This window comes from Capra hircus, chromosome 16 (assembly GCF_001704415.2).
Source record: "Capra hircus breed San Clemente chromosome 16, ASM170441v1, whole genome shotgun sequence".
Taxonomy (NCBI): domain Eukaryota; kingdom Metazoa; phylum Chordata; class Mammalia; order Artiodactyla; family Bovidae; genus Capra; species Capra hircus.
This window is the reverse complement of record NC_030823.1, coordinates 36,238,511-36,258,725: the sequence shown is the minus strand read 5'-3', so window position 1 is coordinate 36,258,725 and position 20,215 is coordinate 36,238,511. Positions and strand designations below refer to the sequence as shown.

The following is a 20,215-nucleotide window of genomic DNA, read 5'->3' as shown; positions in this document are numbered from 1 at the left end:
GAGAAAAGAAAACTTTAGTTGACACAAAAACCTGTGTGTAAATATTTATAACGGCTTTATTCATTGTTCCCAAATGCTAGAAACAACTCAAACATGGTGAATGAATGAACTGTGATACATTCATTCAGTGGAATATTACCTAACAGTAAAATAGAATAAATTAATAAAACCATATGAATGGCCTCCAAATGCTAAGAGAAAGAAACCAGACTTGAAAGCCTGTATCAACACACTTACATTTAGGTGAGAGTCTGGAAAAAGGGAAATTATAGGAACAGAAAGCAGATCAGTATTTAACAGAGCTTGGTGTTGGGAATAGGATGACTCTAAAGGAACACAAAGGAACTGAAGGGATGATGGAATTGCTCTATATTTTGAGTATGAGCCATGTGCTTGTCAAAACTCATAGAACTGCATACCAAGAATGTATCTTATTGTATGCAAATTATACCACAGTTTAAAAAACACTGTACATAATCTGCAATTTACTCTTTCATTCAATATAATGTTTCTAAACACTCATTCATGTTGTCTGTATAGTTCTAGTTCATTCTCTGGTTCAGAGAAATCTGATGCATAATATTGCACTGTGTGAATATTTCAAAACCATTTACCCATTCTCCTGCAAAACTATTTTGGAGTTCTTTTTCAGTTTTTCTTTTTCTATTATGCACTACACTGTTCTGATAGTTCTGGAACAAATCTCATTGTACACATATGCTAGAATTTTCTGAGTTATATAACTATGGGTAGAAATGCACAAATTTAGAGAATATCTTTATTTAGCTTTACAAAATAACAAAGACATTTTATTCTTAAGTGGTAGTCGCAGTGAACACTCATGCCTGAAATGGTTACTACATCATTTCTAGGATGTCACATTTTTACAAGCATTTGATATTGTCAGACTTCTTAAATTTTGCACCCTCCTCAGTGTAACATTGTATCTTTTTATGATCTTAATTGGCATTTTCCTGGTTATTATTGAGATAAAGCATCTATTCATGTTTTGTTTTCCTTCTTATTCCTAATTCTTTTTCTCCTTTGTCCATTTCCCCATTGAGTTGTTTGTGTTTTCCTTTTTGATTTATAGCAGATCTTGAAATAGTTTAATTGTTTGTTAGTTTTTATGTGAGGCAAATAGATCACATCATTTTTTAACTTATCTGTTTCACTTTCCTTACGGTGGTGTTGTTGATAATCAGAAGTTATCAATTTTAAAGGAGTGAATTCATCAATATCTTATTTTTAGCGCTTTCTGTACCTTGTTTTAAAATGTATACTTAACTGAATGTCATAAAGATAATTTATATTTTCTTCTGAATGTTTTTAAAATTTTCTACATTTAAGAGTTTATTCAATGTGGAATTAGCTTTTGAATATGGCATGAGGTAGGGATCCAGTTTGGGCTTCCCTGGTGGCTCAATGGCAAAGAATTGACCAGCAATGCAGGAGATTCAGGAGATGTGGGTTTGATCCCTGGGTCAGGAAGATCCCCTGGAAGAGGGCATGGTGACTCACTCCAGTATTCTTGCCTGGAAAATCCCATGGACTAAGGAGCCTGGTGGGCTACAGTTCATGGGGTTGCAAAGAGTTGGACACAACTGAAGCAACTGAGCATGCATGCATACAGAGATCCAAATTAATTTGTTATATATGCATAAATAATTGTTTCAAAAACATTTTTTAAAAATACATTTTTTCCCATACTGATCTGAAAAATTCATTTCCATCATATTTCAAGTTTACTTACTTGCATGGGTCTTGTTTTCTGTTTCACTCAGGCTCTCTCTCTATGTCAATTCTATACCTTGTAATTATTATTCTGATGTATCTTGATATCCAGTTATGTTCCCCACTCTTTGGGATCATCTTCTTTATTTAGTTATGCATGTGATATCTGTTTACCTGAAACTAATAGATTGCCACATATTTCTTTAGCAAAGATGTGTTTATTTGGGCTCAGCAGAGCATTGTAATTTGGGGTCTGAAATTGAGATGAACCACTTGCAAGTGCCTATTAGGCAATGCTTTTATAGAAAGAAAAATTATGTTGGGAGGTCTATAGTAAACAAAGAGTCCATGACTTTTCATTGACTGTGACCTTGCTAGGAAAGAGGAAGACTCCTTCTTCTGTCAGGCTCTGCTATCAACAGGGGCCATAAGAGCTCCTCATTCTGCTTCCCAACTCTATTTAACTGAGATTTTCATTTATTAGTCTTTTATGAAAGTGAAGGTGAAAGTCGCTCTGTTGCATCAGACTCTATGCGACCCCATGGACTTTACAGTCCATGGAATTCTCCAGCTCAGAATACTGGAGTGGGTAGCCTTTCACTTCTCCAGGGTATCTTCCCAACCCAGGGATCATTTCATTGCAGGCTGAGCCACAAGGCTAAGCCCTTTTACAGATATAGATTAGTCTTTATAGATAGAACGATTTAGTTAAATTCAGGTTAATTTTCATAAAAAATACTTAATAGGTGCTCACTTCAGCAGCACATATACTAAAAATTGGAACAATACAGAGAAGATTAGCATGGCTCCTGCGCAAGGATAACACGCAAATTCATGAAGCATTCCATATTTTTAACCACTACAATACTTCAATTAAAATAAATTAAAAAAAAAAACTGTGAAGTTGCCTAAGGAAAAAAAAAGAATACTTAATAGGTGATCTTGTGTGCTTCCTATTGCATATACTATCAGGGACTATGACTACTAATGATACCTCATTTACCTGTCTGTTTAAAATGCTGATCTCCCCATTGTAAAGTAACATATTTTTTTCCATTTAGAATTATCAGGTAATCTGTGGGGTGAAATTTCACCACATTTTAAATTATTTTTTGATAAATCAATGAGGTGTATTATTTCTTGGTGTTCACAAAATAGTAACTGTCTATCATGATATTGCTCCAATACTAGCAGACATTTTCTGTTAAAAAAAAAAAAGCTTTCCCTCATTAAAAGGAGGTAAAATTATGGTTTCCAAAAGGCTTGGATTAAACACTTTATTATTTCCTTTAATTATCAATTTTCAGAGTAAGGATTTTATGTAGTCATTACCTTCAATGAAAGTGAAGTTTTGTTTTTCTATTTTTCTATGAGTCACAGAGTATCATTATGGACTCCTGGATTTTTATTATGTGCTAAATCAACCATGTAATTATTCCTTTTAAGGAAAATTGCCTCAAAATTGACTAGTGTCTTTTGGACACAATCCCATTAATATTTCTTACTTTCAAGAATAAGATGCCTGGGCTCAAGAATAAGATGCCTACTGTTCCCACTATAGACTGACAGTTTCTCTAGTTCAGCCCCAATTTCAGTTTATCTTCTTATTGATCTAGTTTTCAGTTCTTCCTGCCTGGCCTCAGGGCATTTCTTCTAGTTTTTTTTAAAATTTATTTTTAATTGGATAATAATTGCTTTACAATATCATATTGGTTTCTGTCATACAACAGTGTGAATCAGTCATGAGTATACATATGTCCCTTCCCCTTGAGCCTCCCTCTCTCCTCTAGATTTTTGTTGTGGTTATTGTTTCAAGATCAGATATGCATTTTTTTCAACTCCAGATATTTATTTGATGCCAACTATGAGCCAGGTGCTGTCCTAAGGATTCAGAAGTAAGCAAAGCAAAATCTCTGATCTCAAGATGCTTACGTTGCAAGAATGTGCAGGAGATGCAGGTTTGATCCCTGGGTTGGGAAGATCCCTTGGAGAAGGAAATGGCAACTGACACTTGTATTGTTGCCTGGGAAATCCCATGGACAGAGGAGCCTGGCAGGCTACAGTCCATGGGGTCACAAAAGAGTCACACAGGATTTAGTGACTAAACAACACACATTTTAATAGATACTGTGATCTGGCAATATTAGATACTGTGGAGGTTTTAAGGTAATCTACCTATAAGTGATGATTTGTAAAATTTGTATCAGTTATGAGAATGAATATTTAAAAAAAGAAAAAAAAAATAGGAAAGAACTGCAGTATTCCAAGTATGAAATGATTAGGCTAGTAGGTAGAAGTGAGAATGGAAAAGCTGGATTGCAGAAATATCTTGAAGGAAGAAATGATAAGGTTTTCAAATAGCTTAATAAGAGGTCATGATACAAAGAAAGCTGTCAAAGTTAGCTTTATAACCTTCCCTGGAAGACTGGAAGAATGACTAAAACACTGATAGAAAGAGTGTACCCTGTATAAATGGGTAGGCAACACCATCTCTTACTGGTTTGGACTGTGTCCATACTTATATATTCCATGTACTGCATTGCATTAACTTAGTGCATGTGAAAAAGACAGTAGAACAGTGGTGTAGACATAGCCCAAGGTGACTGAAAATATAGAACTAGAGTAAGTGACAGGATTGCAGGTGCAGAGTAGAAATGCCTTCTTCATATCCCTTCTTTGATTCCACTTATAAATGATATCATATGGTATTTGTCTTTTTGACTTCATTTAGAATGATGAGATTGGCACATTATATCAACTCTATTTCAATTTAAAAAAAGATAAAACCAAAACAAACAAACAACAACAACAAAAAAACAGCCCCTTGCCCTATGGCCAGAATTGCCAAGAGCTTCCTGTCTCAGGGAAAATGAATCCAAAAGTATCCAAAGTTCAGAATAGTTAGTTGAAGTTGTAATTTCAGGAGCTGATTTCTTCTGCCTGCATTGAAGCAGAAGACCAGAAATTCCAATTCGACTGCGGGGGATGACTCTTTCAATTCCCATCCTCAAGGGGGCGGTGAGCACGGAGACACCCTTTAAGCACGCTGAAATCTGCCGCAAATACTTTCACGTTCGGCTGCAGGGTGCGTCAGATTAGTCCCAAGGGCCAGCCCCGCATACTGAGCCTGCGCATACTGGCGCCGCTGGAGCAGGCGCATGCGCCTTGAGGCGGAGCTCACCCGGGCAGCTGTGGGCGGGTCTGAGCAGCTCCAGTGTTTTGGGGCTCAGGAGTGGTGGGAGGAGCCGGTGGCCTCACCGAGGTAACCACAGCGCCGTAGCTGCCCCGCCTTGCAGGCCTCAGGACTGTCATCGCCTTTGGGTGTGGGGTACTTTGGCCAGCGTCCCCGGACATAGCCCGGCCGGCCTCTCTCAGACACCCCCATCCTCCCCACGCCGCCGTCGCCGTCGCCATGCAGGGGGAGGACGCCAGATACCTCAAAAGGTGACGACTCCCCAAGGGTCGGTCCTCCCCTCCTTGCTCGGACCGTGAGGATATTCTTAAGAGGTTCTTGGGTTGACCATGAAGTGTCGCTGGGCAAAGCCAGAGGCCTAGAATAGAGATGGGAGACAGGGGAGAAATCACGGAAAGGGAGGGATAAAGGTGAATTGAAAAGAGGAAGGGGCCCTTGTGGGGTGCGGTTTTCTCCAGCCTTCTTCCCTGACTCAGCGGGGCCCTGACAGCATTGAAGATGGTTTCCTCGATACCTCACATTGTTCATGGGAGAGGGGAGAAGGGCGGAGTAAACTGCGTCTTCCTCTCTCCCCCCATCCCATCCTCCGACTCTCTATTTCCCTCTGCTAGATAAATATTGTGGGTGCTTGGAAATGAAGTATTCTGGCGCCTCTGTTCTCCAGTATGGGGTTCGCTGCCATGGGGTTTTGAAATAATGAAGGGGAAAGAAGTGGTGGCTTTTAATTCATGGAAGGCTGGATTGAGATGCTGATTTCCAGTCTATTTCTGCTTTCCTCATCCATTTCGTTCATTTCACTGCCATGTAGTGTAATTTTTGTAATTTTTGTTAATTATCAAGAGATTTGTTCGGAGCATGACATGAAACCGGCATTTCTTTAGTTTAAAAATGTTTGTAGTATCACTTACTCCTTAAAGAAAAATGTAATCTCCTATTATTTATTTGACTTAGGTCGAAAATAAGATCATCCCTCAAAAAAAAAAAAATACCTTTCATTGGACCAAGAGTTAGTAGTGATCCAAGAGAAAAAAATATTTTAATAAGAACTCTTCATTTTTAGCTAAGGCTTTATCACTGATTGTGTAAATACCCTAGTCAGTCACATGTATTTTTTTGGACTCCGTTTCTAATATGTAATAGTGGGGCAAATATTACTTAATGAGAGATATGAAAACCAAATATAAAAATATTTTTAAAAGATAAAACATAAGTGTAAGATAGTGACATCATTTCAATTCATAATATACTTTTACTAAATACATTTATCCTGGCTTGAAGGGCCCTAATCATCATAGAAAGATCTAACCTTTAATAGACTCTTAAAAATGATTGAAACTATTGTAAAATCAACCAGACAACCAACTGCATTCACCTTTGCAGGCCTAAGGTGTATATTGCCTGTCTATCACATTGTATGGAAATATATCTGAAATTGTTACATAACCAGGGCTTACCAGTAAACATTTCAAAAAAAGAATATGTAATCATAGCAGGTATACAGTCAGCATTTATTTCCTCACTGAATTTTGCTTACATCATTCATTTGAAATATCTTGATTGAAAATTTTGTGAAAGAAAAAAACAAGAAATTGTCCTTCACCTTTTAAATTCCAGGTTCTTCCAGAGCAAAGAGCTAATATTACATTATTAGCTTATTTTCACGCAATTGTAGTTGTGTCAGAAGATAGAATTCTTGTACCCTGTGGTCCCTTAGGCATCCTATGACTTGTAATTGTCAACCCATTGCTTACTTTCATATGATGGGGAATCCAACAAATAAATGAGCCACTCTGATGTAATGTTTGCAGTAAAATAAGGTCAGAATCGGGAAAGACTGAAATATACACTTCTCCATTTTGTCTAATTTTGACAACATAAATAAAGAGTTTGCATTGCCTGCCTTCAGTTTAGAAATGTGCATCCAACAAATAATCATATAGACTGGATGGCTTATAATATTTTACAGAACATTCCATTTTAATGATTGATTCTTTGATAGTAATTACCTGTATTCCTTTTGTAATAATTTTACTTTTGTTTTTAACAAGAGGGCAGTATGTTTTCAACCTAATTGATTCACTCTAGTTTTAATTAGAGTGATTATTATAATTTCAGTGGTTACAATAGCTATTTCGGATAGCTATAGTAGTAGCTATCACTGAAAAGTCTCTAGTCTCTTTATATTTACATTTATGTAATACATTAGAGAATCAAAAATTGGGCTTCTTTTTTCTACTGCCAGTTAGTATTTTTATTTAATAATGCTTAATACATACTTACTAAATACTTAGTGCATGCCTAGCATTGTTCTGGTCACTGAGGAAATGATGAAATAGACACAGTTCATATCCTCAATCAGATATACGCACAAATAAATAGTATAAATAGTTAAAATCTAGTGGGGATTAAACAATTTTTTTTTGAGTCTTAAAACTCTCTAATGGCTTTCCATTGCTTTTATAACACCTACCTTTTCAGTTTCATCTCTCTCTCTGTTCCCCTCTTGCCTCCAACATTTTCAGAAATTACTTCTTTTAAATCCTTGTATGTTTCGGTGTTAAGAATCCAAGTGCCCTACTCATTGTCTGGAACTTGCCTGATTCATCACCCAGCTAACTCTTCATGTTTCCTGTTGTAGCTTAAATGTCACTTTTCTGTGACACTGTCCTTTCCCACCTCACAGTCTACCTGAGCCGCCCTTCCCCACCACAGAATCCACCATGCAGGTCAGATACACTTGCTAGCTTTCCATAATACCCAATAAATTGTCTTTTCCCACTCGTAACTACTTTGTTGTTATTGTTTGTCTTTCTTGTTGGTCTGTAAGCTGCAAAAGAGTAAGAATTTTTGTGTACATATTCATAAAGGATATTCATAAATTATATTAAAAATATGTTCTGTTTTGATGGCGTCTTTGTCTTTCTTTAGTATCAGGATAGACTGGCCTCAGGATGAATTGGGAAGTGTTCCCTTTTTTTTTTCGTAATTTTGGAGGAGTTTGAGAAGGATTGGTGTTAATTTGGTAAAATTCACTGTTGAAATCATCTGGTCCTAGACTTCTCTTTGTTGGCAAATTTTTCATCACTGATTCAATCTCTTTACTTATTTGAGGGGAATTCAGAATTACTATTTCTTTTGCATCAGTTTTGGTAGTTTGTGAATTTCTAGTAGTTTCACCATTTCATCTAGGTTATCTTCTTCGTTGGCTTACAGTTCTTAATCTCTGTGAGGTCAGAGTTAATAGTAGTAGTGTCCCACTTTAATTTCCAGCTCTAGTAATTTGAGTCTTAGTTAAACTAAAGGTTTGTCAGTTTTTTTGATCTCTTCAAAGAACCAACTTTTGATTTTTTAAATTTTCTCTGTTGTTTTTCTATTCTCTATTTCTTTTATCTCTGTCTTTATTATTTTCTTCCTTCTAATAGTTTGGTGTTTCATTTGCTCTTTTTCTAGTTCCTCAAAATATAAAATTAGGTCATTACATTGAAGTCTTTTTAAAATATTGATATATAATTGAAATAGACCATTATATTAGTTTCATTATGTACAACATAATGATCTGATATATATATATATAGTCAAATGATTACCACATTAAATCTAGTTAACATCCATCACTACGTAATAACAATTTTTTTCTTGCGATAAGAACTTTTAAGATTTATACTCTTAGCAGTTTTCATGTTACAGTATAGTATTATTAGCCATAGAAACCATGCTATACATTGCAACCCCAGGTCTTATCTGTTTTATAACTGTTCATATCTTTCAACCACCTTCACCCACTCCCCATACCCACTTTTGGCAACCACCAACTTATCTGTATTTATGAGTTCACTAACAAGTTTTGTTTTACTTTTATATTTCACATATTAGTTTGAAAATATGGTATTTGTCTTTCTATCTCTGAATTATTTCACATCGTATATTGCACTCAAGATCTGTTCATATTGTTGCAAATGATTTTATTGCTGAGTGTGTATGTGTGTGGGAGTGTACAGAGATGTGTGTTGTATGTGTGCATGCGTATGCATGCTTGCACGCTCAGGAGTGTCTGACTCTTTGTGACCCCATGAATTGTAGACCGCCAGTCTCCAACAAGTCCATCCTAAAGGAGATCAGTCCTGGATGTTCACTGGAAGGACTGATGTTGAAGCTGAAACTCCAATACTTTGGCCACCTGATGTGAAGAGCTAACTCATTTGAAAAGACTCTGATGCTGGGAAAGATAGAGGGCAGGAGGAGAAGGGGATGACAGAGGATGAGATGGTCGGATGGCATCACGGACTCGATGGACCTGGGTTTGGGTGAACTCCGGGAGTTGGTGATAGACAGGGAGGCCTGGCGTGCTGCGGTTCATGGGGTTGCAAAGAGGCGGACACAACTGAGCGACTGAACTGAGGCTCCTCTGTCCATGCGATTTTCCCAGTTAGAATACTGGAGTGGGTTGCCATTTCCTCCTTCAGGGGATCTTTCCAATTCAGGGATCAAACCTGTGTCTCCTGCATCTCCTGCATTGCCAGGCACATTCTTCACTACTGAGCTACCTAGGAAGCCCATACACTTACATACATATATTTTATCTAGTTGTCTACTGATAGATACTTAGGTTCCTTCCGTGTCTTAGCTATTGTAAATAATGCTGCAGTGAACATGGAGATACATAATTCCTTCAAGTTAGTGCTTTCATTTCTTTCAGATAAATACCTGGAATAGAATTGCTGGATCATACAGAAGTTCTATTTTCAATTTTTTGAGAAATCTCCATACTGTTTTCCATAGTGGCTGAACCAATATAAATTCCCACTAGCTGTGTACAGAGTTCCCTTTTCTTCACATCCTCTCTAGCACTCATTTCTTGACTTTTTGATAGTAGCTATTCTAATAGATGTGAGATGATATATATTGTGATTTTGATTTTATATTATGATTAGTGATGTTGAACACCTTTTTATGTAATGTAACTTTTGGTCATTTGTATATGTCCTTTGGAAAAATGTCTTTTTATATCTTCTGCCCATTTTTTTCTCAGATTGTTTTTTTGACAATCTTGAATTATTTTGGATATTAACCCCTTGCCAGATACATGATTTGCAAATATTTTCTTCCATTTGGTAGGTTGCCTTTTCATTTTGTTCATCATTTTCTTTGCTCTCTAGAAGCTTTTTGGTTTGACATAGTGCCAGCAGTTTATTTTTGCTTGTGTTGCCTTAGTTTTTGGTGTCACATCCAAAAAAAAAAAAAACATCAAGACCAAAGGCAAGGAGCTTCCTGCCTTTATTTTCTCTGAGGAATTTTATGGTTTCAGGTCTTATATTCAAGACTTTAATCCATTTTGAGTTGATTTTTGTGCACGGTGTAAGATAGCAGAGCATGAGTGCTATGTTGCTTCAGTTGTGGAGTCTAGCCTGTCAGGCTCCTCTGTCCATGGGATTCTCCAGGTAAGAATACTGGAGTGGATTACCATGCCCTCCTCCAGGGAATCTTCCCGACCCAGGGATGGAATCCTCACCTCTTACGTGTCTTGCATTGGCAGCGAGTTGGCTTCCCAGTTAGCTCCGCTGGTAAAGAATCTGTCTGTGGTGCAGGAGGCCCTGGTTCGCTTCCTGGATCGGGAAGATCTCCTGGAGAAGCGATAGGCTACCCACTCCAATATTCTTGGGCTTCAAACATTAAAGAATATGGCTTTAGACATTAAAGCCACAGACTAGACATTAAAGCCACAGACATTAAATAATCTGCCTGCAATACAGGAGACCTGGGTTCAGTCCCTGGGTTGAGAAGATCCCCTGGAGGAGGGCATGGCAGCCCTGCCAGTATTCTTGCCTAGAGAATCCCATGGACAGAGGAGCCTGGCAGGCTACAGTCCATGGAGTCACAAAGAGTCGAACACCACTGAGTGACTAAGCACAGCACAGCACCACCTAGGAAGCCCATCAAATAGCAGTTGTTTTTCAGTCATCAGGTCATGTCCTACTCCTCATGGCCTCCTGGACTACAGCATGCCAGGCCTTCCTGTACAGTTTCATTTTTTTGCATGTGTCCATATGGTTTTCTCAACAGTATTTATTGAAGGGACAGTCTTTTCCCAGGTGTATATGCTTGGCTCCTATGTTGTAAATTGATTGGCCATATGTGTGCAGGTTTCTTTATGGGCTCTCTATTCTGTTCCGTAGATCTGTGAGTCTGTTTTTATGCCGATACCATATGCTTTGATTACTGTAGCTTTGTAATATAGATTAAAATTAGGATACATGATGCTGCTAACTTTGTTCTTTCTCAGATTACTTCAGCTATTCAGGATCTTTTGTTGTTCTATACACTTTTAGGATTTTTTGTTCTATTTCTGTGAAAATTGCTATTGAATTTTTTTTGTATTTTTTAATTTATTTTCAATTGGAGGGTGGTTGGTTTACAGTATCGTGTTGGCTTCTGCTATACAACAACATGAATCAGCCACAAACATGTGCCCCCACCCTCCTGAACCTTCCCCCCATCCTTCCTTCTCCCCATTCCACTCCTCTCGGTTGTTGCAGAGCACTGGAATGAGCTCCCTGTGCCCATAGAGCAGCTGCCCACTGGCTCTGTTTTACACATGGTAGTGTATGTATGTCAGTGCTGCTCTCTCAGTGCGTCCCACCCTCTGCTTCCCTCACTGTGTCCAAAGTCTGTTCTCTATGTCTGCATCTCTATTTCTGCCCTGTTGATTGGTTCATCGGTAGCATTTTCTAGATTCCGTATATATGCATTAATATACGGAATTTGGTTTTCTCTTTCAGACTTATTTCACCTGCATAACAGGCTCTAGGTTCATCTACCTCACTGGAACTGACTCAGATGTGTTCCTTTTTATGGCTGAGTAATATTTTCTTTGTATATATGTACCACACTTCTTTATCCATTCATCTGCCTGCCAGCGGACATCTAGGTTGCTTCCATATCCTAGCTATTGTAAATAGTGCTGCTATGAATACTGGGGTACATGTGACTTTTTAGTTACGGTTTTATATGCCCAGTAGTGGAATTGCTGGGTCATGTGATAGTTTTATTCCTAGGTTTTTAAGGAATCCCCATACCGTTCTCCATAGTGACTGAAACATTCCCACCAACAGTGCAAAAGGGTTCGCTTTTCTCTGCACACTGTCCCAACATTTATTGTTGGTAGATTTTTTTGATGATGGCCATTCCGACAGGTTTGAGGGAATACCGCATTGTAGTTTTGATACCTTATTTGCATGTTTCTAATAATGAACCATGTTGAGCCTCTTTGCGTGTGTTTGTTGGCCCATCTGTATGTCATCTTTGGAGAAATGTCTCTTTAGGTCTTCCTCCAACTTTTTGATTGGGTGGGTTGTTTTTCTGGTATTGAGCTGCATTATATATTTTGGAGATTAATCCTTTGTCAGTTGTTTCATTTGCAGTTGTTTTCTCCCTTCCTGAGGATTGTCTTTTCATTTTGTTTTTGTTTTCCTTTGCTGTGCAAAAGCTTTTAAGTTTAATTAAGTCCCACTTGTTTCTTTTTGTTTTAATTTCCATTACTTTAGAAGGTGGGTCAAAGAGGATATTGCTGTGACTTATCTCGAAGAGTGTTTTGCCTATGTTTTCCTCTTAAGAGTTTTATAGTTTCTGCATTGAGATTTTGATAAGGATTACATTTTAATTTTTAGATTGCTTTGGGTAATATGGACATTTTAACAATTTTAATTCTTCCAATTCATAAGCATGGAATATATTTCCCTTTATTTGTATCTTCTTCAATTTTTTTCATTGTTGTCTTACAGTTTTCAATATACAGGTCTTTCATCTCCTTGGTTAAATTTATTTCTTAGATATTTTATTCTTTTTGATGCATTTGTAAATGAGAGTGTTTTCTTCATTTCTCTTTCTGGTAGTTCATATTAGTGTAAGGAAAGGGAACTAATTTACATATGTTGATTTTATATCTTGCAGCTTTACTTAATTTTACTAGTTCTTAACAGTTTTTTTGTGGAGTCTAGAGTTTTCTATGTAGTATCATGTCATGTGCAAATAGTGATGGCATTACTTTTTCCTTTCTGATTTGGATACTTTTCACTTCTTTTTCTTGTTCAATCATTTTGGCTAGCACTTCGAATACTATTTAAATAGAAGTAGCAAGAATTGGCATCCTTGACTTGTTCTTGATCTTTCAGGAAAGGCTTTCAATTTTTCACTCAATATAATGTTAGCCATGGGGTTGTCATATACGGCCTATATTGTGTTGAGATTTGTCCCTCTATAACCACTTTATTGACAGTTTTTATCATAAATGTATATTGAATTTTGTCAAATTTTTTCCATATTTATTGAGATGTTTATGACTTTTATTCTTAATTTTGTTTGGGTATGTTACATTGATTGATTTGTGTTTTGTTGAGCCATCCTTACATCCCTGAAATAAATTTCATTTGATAATTGTTTTAATGTATTGTTGAATTTGGTTTGCTGGTATTTTCTTGAGGGTTTTGCATCTATGCTCATCAGGTTATTTTTCTCCTTGTAGCGTTTTTGTCTGGTTTTGGTATCATGGTAATGCTGGCCTCATGAAGTGAGTTTGGAAATGTTCTTTCCTCTTCAGTTTTGGAGAAGAGTTTGAAAAAGATTGGTGTTGATACTTTAAACATTGGTAAAATTCACCCATGAAGCCATCTGATCCTGGTCTTTTGTTTGTTGGAAGGTTTTTTGCTACTGATTTAATCTTATTAGTAATCAGTCTATTCTGACTTTCTATTTCTTCATGATTCAGTCTTGGGGAGTAGTGTATGTTTCTAGGAATTTATCTATTTCTTCTATGTTCTCTAATATGTTGGAATATAATTGTTAATAGTAGTTCTTGAGATCTTTTATATTTCTATGGTATTAATTATAATGTCTCCTCTTTTATTTCTGGTTTTATTTATGGACCTACCTTATTTGATTGTAGTTTGCTCTATCACACTTTGCAGATATTGCATTTTTATAAATTAATGTTGTGGCAACCCTGAGCCAAGCAAGTCTGTCAGTACCATTGTTCCAATATCATTTGTTCACTTGGGAAATAGATGAAGAAACAGTGGAAACAGTGTCAGACTTTATTTTGGGGGGCTCCAAAATCACTGCAGATGGTGATTGCAGCCATGAAATTAAAAGACGCTTACTCCTTGGAAGAAAAGTTATGACTAACCTAGATAGCATATTCAAAAGCAGAGACATTACTTTGCTGACTAAGGTCCATCTAGTCAAGGCTATGGTTTTTCCAGTAATCATGTATGGATGTGAGAGTTGGACTGTGAAGAAGGCTGAGTGCCAAAGAATTGATGGTTTTGAACTGTGGTGCTGGAGAAGACTCTTGAGAGTCCCTTGGACTGCAAGGAGATCCAACCAGTCCATTCTGAAGGAGATCAACCCTGGGATTTCTTTGGAAGGAATGATGCTAAGGCTGAAACTCCAGTTCTTTGGCCACCTCATGTGAAGAGCTGACTCATTGGAAAAGACTTTGATGCTGGGAGGGATTGGGGGCAGGAGGAGAAGGGGACGACAGAGGATGAGATGGCTGGATGGCATCACTGACTCAATGGACGTGAGTCTGAATGAACTCTGGGAGTTGGTGATGGACAGGGAGGTCTGGCATGCTGTGATTCATGGGGTTGCAAAGAGTTGGACACAACTGAGCGACTGAACTGAACTGTCTCTGTGTCATATTTGGTACTTCCCCCAATATTTCAAATTTTTCCATCATTATTATATATGTTTTGGTGATCTGTGGTCAGTTTTCATTGATATTACTATTGCAAAAGATTATATCTTGCTGAAGGTACAGATGGTTAGCATTTTTTAGAAGTACATATTTTAAAATTAAGATGAGTACGTTGATTTCTAAGCAGAGTGTTATTGCACACTTATATCACAGCATAGTGTAAACATAGCATTTATGTGCACTGGGAAACAAATGTACATGACTTGTTCTTTAATGATACTTAATGCTTTATAATGATACTTCCTTTATTGCAGTGCTCTGACAATGAACGCTTAAGATCTCCAAGGTATTTGTACACCTCTGTCTTTTTCCTTGTTAGCCCAGCTAAAGGTTTATCAGTTTTGTTTACCTTTCCAAAGAACCAGCTCTGAGTTTCATTGATCTTTTCTATTGTCCTTATAGTGTCTATTTCATTTATTTCCCCTTTGATCTTTGTTATTGCCTTTCTTTTACTAACTCTGGGTTTTGTTTGTTATATTTTTTTCCAGTAACTTAAGGTGTAAAGTTATGTTATTTATTTAAGATTTTTTTTTAAGATTTATTTATTTCTGGATGTGCTGGGTCTTCATTGCTATGTGCAGATTTTCTCTAGCTGTGGTGAGTGGGACCACTCAACTCTTCATCGCGGTGTAAGCTTCTGATTGCCGTGGCCTCTCTTGTTGCAGTGCCTGGGCTCTGAGGGCGCAGGCTTCAGTAGTTGCAGCACATGGGCTCAGTAGTTGTGAATCACAGGCTGTAGAGTGTTGGTTTAGTAGTTGTGATGCATAGGCTTAGTTGCTTCATAGCATGTGAGATCTTCCCGGATCAGGGGTGAAACCCATGTACTCTGCATTGGCAAGTGGATTCTTAACCACTAGACCACCAGAAAAGCTGTTTGTTTTGTTTTGTTTTTGTTTTTATTCTTGATGTAGGCATTTATCTCTATGAACTTAACCTCCTAGAACTGCTTTTGCAGCATTAAGGTTTATGTTTTATTTCCACTTTTATTTGTCTAAAGGCACTGATTTCTTCTTTGATACATTGGTTGTTCAGTATTATGTTACTGAAGTTTTATGTTCAGTATTGTGTTTCTAGATGTGTGTGTGTGTGTGTGTGTGTGTGTGTGAAGCCAGCCTACATAACCTGGCTGTATAGAGTAAAAACTGGCTGGCAATTTTTTCCTTTCACCATTTTGATTATATTCTGCTACTTCTGACCTACAGAATTTCTGTTGAATATCTGCTTATAGTCTTATGGGGGTTCCCTTGTATGCCACAAGTTGTTCTATTGAATTTAAGATTCTCTCCTTGTCTTTAACTTTTGACACTTTGACTTTTGACATTTTTAATATGCCTTGTTGTGGCTCCCTTTGGATTCATCTTATTTGAAACTCTCTGGGCTTCCTGAATCTGATTGTCTGTTTTCTTCAGATTAGTGGAGCTTTCAGCCATTATTTCTTCAAATAAGTGTTCTTCCCCTTTCTCTTCTCTTTCTGGGACTCATATATTGGAAATATTGCTCTGCTTGATGTTAACTTAGTTATCTTCACTCTTTTTTCATTCTTTTTGCTTCTCTGGGTGTGTTGTATTGCCCTGTTTTGAGTTCACTGATCTTTTCCTCTGTTTCATCAAGTCTACTGTTGAATGCCTCTGTTGTATATTTAAGTTCTATTATTGTATTCTTCAACTCTGTAACTTCCATTTGGTACTTTAATATTTTCTGTCTCTGTTGAAATTCACTCTTTGTTCATCCATTCTTCCTCTGAGCTTGGCAAGCATTTTTGTGATTACTTTTTCTACCATATAAATCACTTATTTCTGTTTCATTACGGTCTTTTTCTGAAGTTTGATCTTATTCTTTCTTAGAACGCATTCCTCTGTTTCTTCACTTTCCTTGACTCTGTTTTGGTTTCTATGCATTAGATAAAAGCTGCCTCTCTCATTCTGGAAGGAGTAGCCTTGTTTAGGAAACGAACTTTTTCATTCAGCCCTGCCTAACTCTTGGTTGCCTTTCAAACCTTTGTGATTATACAAGTAGCCTACTTTATTTTGAGTGCGCTACTTTATTTTGAGTGCTCTCTCTGAGCTGAGTCCTGGGATAATAGCCAGTTAATTTTTTGTGTTGTTTTTCTTATTCCTTTCACTATTGTCCCTTTGAACTCATGAACATTATGATCACCTGGGCGGCAGCCACAAAAACACTCCAGATATGTGTACAAACTCCCCTTCAAGAGATACTAGTGCTCTGGGGTGGGACAGAGTGAAGGCTCAAAGATAGCATCTGCCCTCCCAGGTCTCTAAAGAGGATGACAGTCAGCCTTAGGTGTGTGTTTAATTACAACTCTTGCCCCCTAAATCCACGACTGTGGAGATAAGCTAAGGGGTCTCTTTCATGGAAACATTGGTTTCCTCAGTCCGTTGCCTCTCTGCTGTGCCTTGGGAGTAGTAACCAGTTAAGAATTCTTTCTCTGCTATGCTCCTGTATACCTGGGAATGTAAGCCCTTTGGGCATCAGAGTCAGGTGATCTAGAGGTGTCCCTGGGCAGCAGTCTGAATAATTGGAGCACCAGACAGGGGTACAAGCTCCTTTTCTTGGCTGGGGAGGGTAGATACTGGTGATCTGGAGAGCATAAAGATGATACCTACTGGCCTCCATCCTGATTATTTCAGTAGACTCATACTTTAAATTAGATGCCAGCCCCTCAGGCTAATCCTTTAAGATGAGCAAATAATCCTTTTTAACAGAAAGTCTGGGCACTTTTCAGTCCGGTGCTTGTGCCCTGGGCTCTAGGCTGAGTGAGTCTGCATGTACAAGTCCTTTAACTGTTTCAGTCCTTTGCCATGGCCTTTGGGTCTCATGGAAGCTAGATATCTTGGGAATGGTGTCTCAGGTATAGGCCTTAAAAGTTGGGGTGCCAGATGCTGAGTTCAAATCCTTTGCTCCTCAGGTAAAAAGCTCAGGTTTGTGACTTTTTGCCCAATTGTGGGTCTCCATACCAGAGATGGGTTTAGGGCAAGACTGTCTCTCAGTCTGTCTTATTTGCTTCGGTGTGAGTTTTCTTGTTTGCTCACTTTGTAGATGTTGCTCAACTAGTTTAAGGGTGTTTTTTCAGAGGAAATTGTTTCATAGATGGTATAGACTCTGTGGGAGGAGATGAGTTCAAGAGCCTGCTACATCACACTTTGTTTATTTGCTTAAAGAAATAAGCATGATCTTTTTTCTTTTTTTCTTTCTTTTTTAAATTTGCTGGTGCTGAGTCTTAGTTGTGGCATAGGGACCTTTTTTTTTTAAGTCACGGCATGTGGGCTCCTGGTTGCAACATGTGGGATCTAGTTCCCTGAGGTGGTGGTTTAGTTGCCAAGTTGTGTTTGACTTTTGGGACCCATGATCTGTCGCTCACCAGACTCCTCTGTCCATGAGATTTCCCAGGCAACAATGCTGGAGTGGGTTGCCATTCCCTTCTCCAGCGTATCTTCCCTACCTAGGGATTGAACCCATGTCTCCTGCATTGCAGGTAGATGCTTTACTGCTGAGCCACCAGGGAACTCCCTAGTTCCCTGACCAGGGATCAAACCTGGGCCCCCTGAATTTGGAGCATGGAATCTTAACCACTGAATCACCCTGGAAGTCCCCCTGCATCACGGTCTTGAACACAAACATGCAGTAAATCCTTTTGACAGGAGTAATTTTTCAAAAATAAATATGTGTTTGTTGAAAAATTAAGGGCTAAACTTTTGTTTCTTTAGAAAATTAATGATGACAATGGAGCACAGTGTTAGTCAGTGTTTGTTGTCTATTTTAGGGATCATAATGATATCATCATCCATATGATGTCTAAGAACATCAGGATGTACTTTAGAAGTCAGTAATTAAGAATACTGCCTGAAGGTGACAGTTACCATACGTGAAGAAAGATGTCTCATATCAGTCTCATATCAGTCTGTGAAGCCTGACTTCATATTGAGATTTAAAAAGCACAACTTTTTCTAAGTCGGTATATTACCACACTGGTTTTGATTCTCTTGTACAAAAAAAAAGTGAAAATCCTCCATTAATAGAAGAAATTTGCAAAACAGTTAAAAAATCATCAGTTTAGTATCAGTGTCATCAGTTCAGTTCAGTCACTCAGTCATGTCCGACCCTTTGCATCCTCATGGACTGAAGCACACCAGGCTTCCCTGTCCATCACCAACTCCCGGAGCTTGCTCAAACTCATGTCCATCAAGTCAGTGATGCCATCCAACCATCTCATCCTCTGTCGTCCCTTTCTTCTCCTGCCTTCAGTCTTTCCCAGCATCATCGTCTTTTCCAAGGAGTCAGTTCTTCATGGCAGGTGGCCAGAGTATTGGAGTTTCAGCTTTAGCATCAGTCCTTCCAATAAGTATTCAGGACTGACTTCGTTTAGGATGGACTGGTTTGATCTCCTTGCTGTCCAAGGGAATCTCAAGAGTCTTCTTGAATACCACGGTTCAAAATCATCAATTCTTTGATGATCAGCTTTCTTTATAGTCCAACTCTAACATCCATATTGGAGAAGGAAATGGCAACCCACTCCAGTATTCTTGCCTGGAGAATCCCAGGGACAGAGGAGCCTAGTGGGCTGCTGTCTATGGGGTCGCACAGAGTCAGACACGACTGAAGCGACTTAGCAGCAGCAGCAGCAACATCCATATATGACTACTGGAAAAACCATAGCTTTGACTAGATGGACCTTTGTTGACAAAGTAATGTCTCTGCTTTTTAATATGCTGTCTAGGTTGGGAATAACTTTTCTTCCAAGGAGCAAGCATCTTATAATTTCATGGCTGCAGTTACCATGTGCAGTGATTTTGGAGCTCAAAAAAGGAAAATCTCTCACTGTTACATCGTTTCCCCATCTATTTACCATGAAGTGTACCATGAATAGTGCCATGATTTTAGGTTGTTTTTTTTTTAATGATCTTAGTTTTTTGAATGTTGGGTTTTAAGCCAACTTTTTCACTCTCCTTTTTCGCTTTCATCAAGAGGCTCTTTAGTTCTTCGCTTTCTGCCATAAGGGTGGTGTCATCTGCGTATCTGAAGTTATTGATATTTCTCCTGGCAATCTTGATTCCAGCTTGTGCTTCATCCAGCCCAGCATTTTGCATGATATACTCTGCATAGAAGTTAAATAAGCAGGGTGACAATATACAGCCTTGACATACTCCTTTCCCTGTTTGGAACCAATTGTTGTTTCCTGTCCAGTTCTAACTGTTGCTTCTTGACCTGCATATGGACTTCTCAGGTGGCAGGTAAGATGGTCTGGTATTCCCATTTCTTGAAGAATTTTCTATATTTTGTTGTGATCCACACAGTCAAAGGCTTTGGTGTAGTCAATAAAGCAGAAGTAAATGTTTTTCTGGAACTCTGTTGCTTTTTTGATGATTCAACGGATGTTGGGAATTTGATCTCTGGTTCCTCTGTCTTTTCTAAATCCAGTCTGAACATCTGGAAGTTCACAGTTCATGTACTCTGAAGCCTGGCTTGGAGAATTTTGAGCCTTAGTTTGCTAGCGTGTGAGATGAGTATAGTTGTGTGGT

The 20,215-nt window shown here is 38.1% G+C and overlaps 1 protein-coding gene across 2 annotated transcripts in view; it reads left to right on the top strand.

Annotated features, from left to right (window-relative positions):
- Positions 4,883-20,215, top strand: part of KIFAP3 (kinesin associated protein 3) — a 145,864-nt gene continuing 130,531 nt past the window's right edge. Inside the window, exon 1 of one of the 2 annotated variants that reach the window (XM_005690630.2) lies at positions 4,883-5,178. In XM_005690630.2, coding sequence (XP_005690687.1) covers positions 5,147-5,178 — 32 coding nt within the window. In that variant the 5' untranslated portion in view covers positions 4,883-5,146. The remainder of the gene's footprint in view (positions 5,179-20,215) is intronic. The other variant, XM_013970173.2, reaches the window with a different exon arrangement.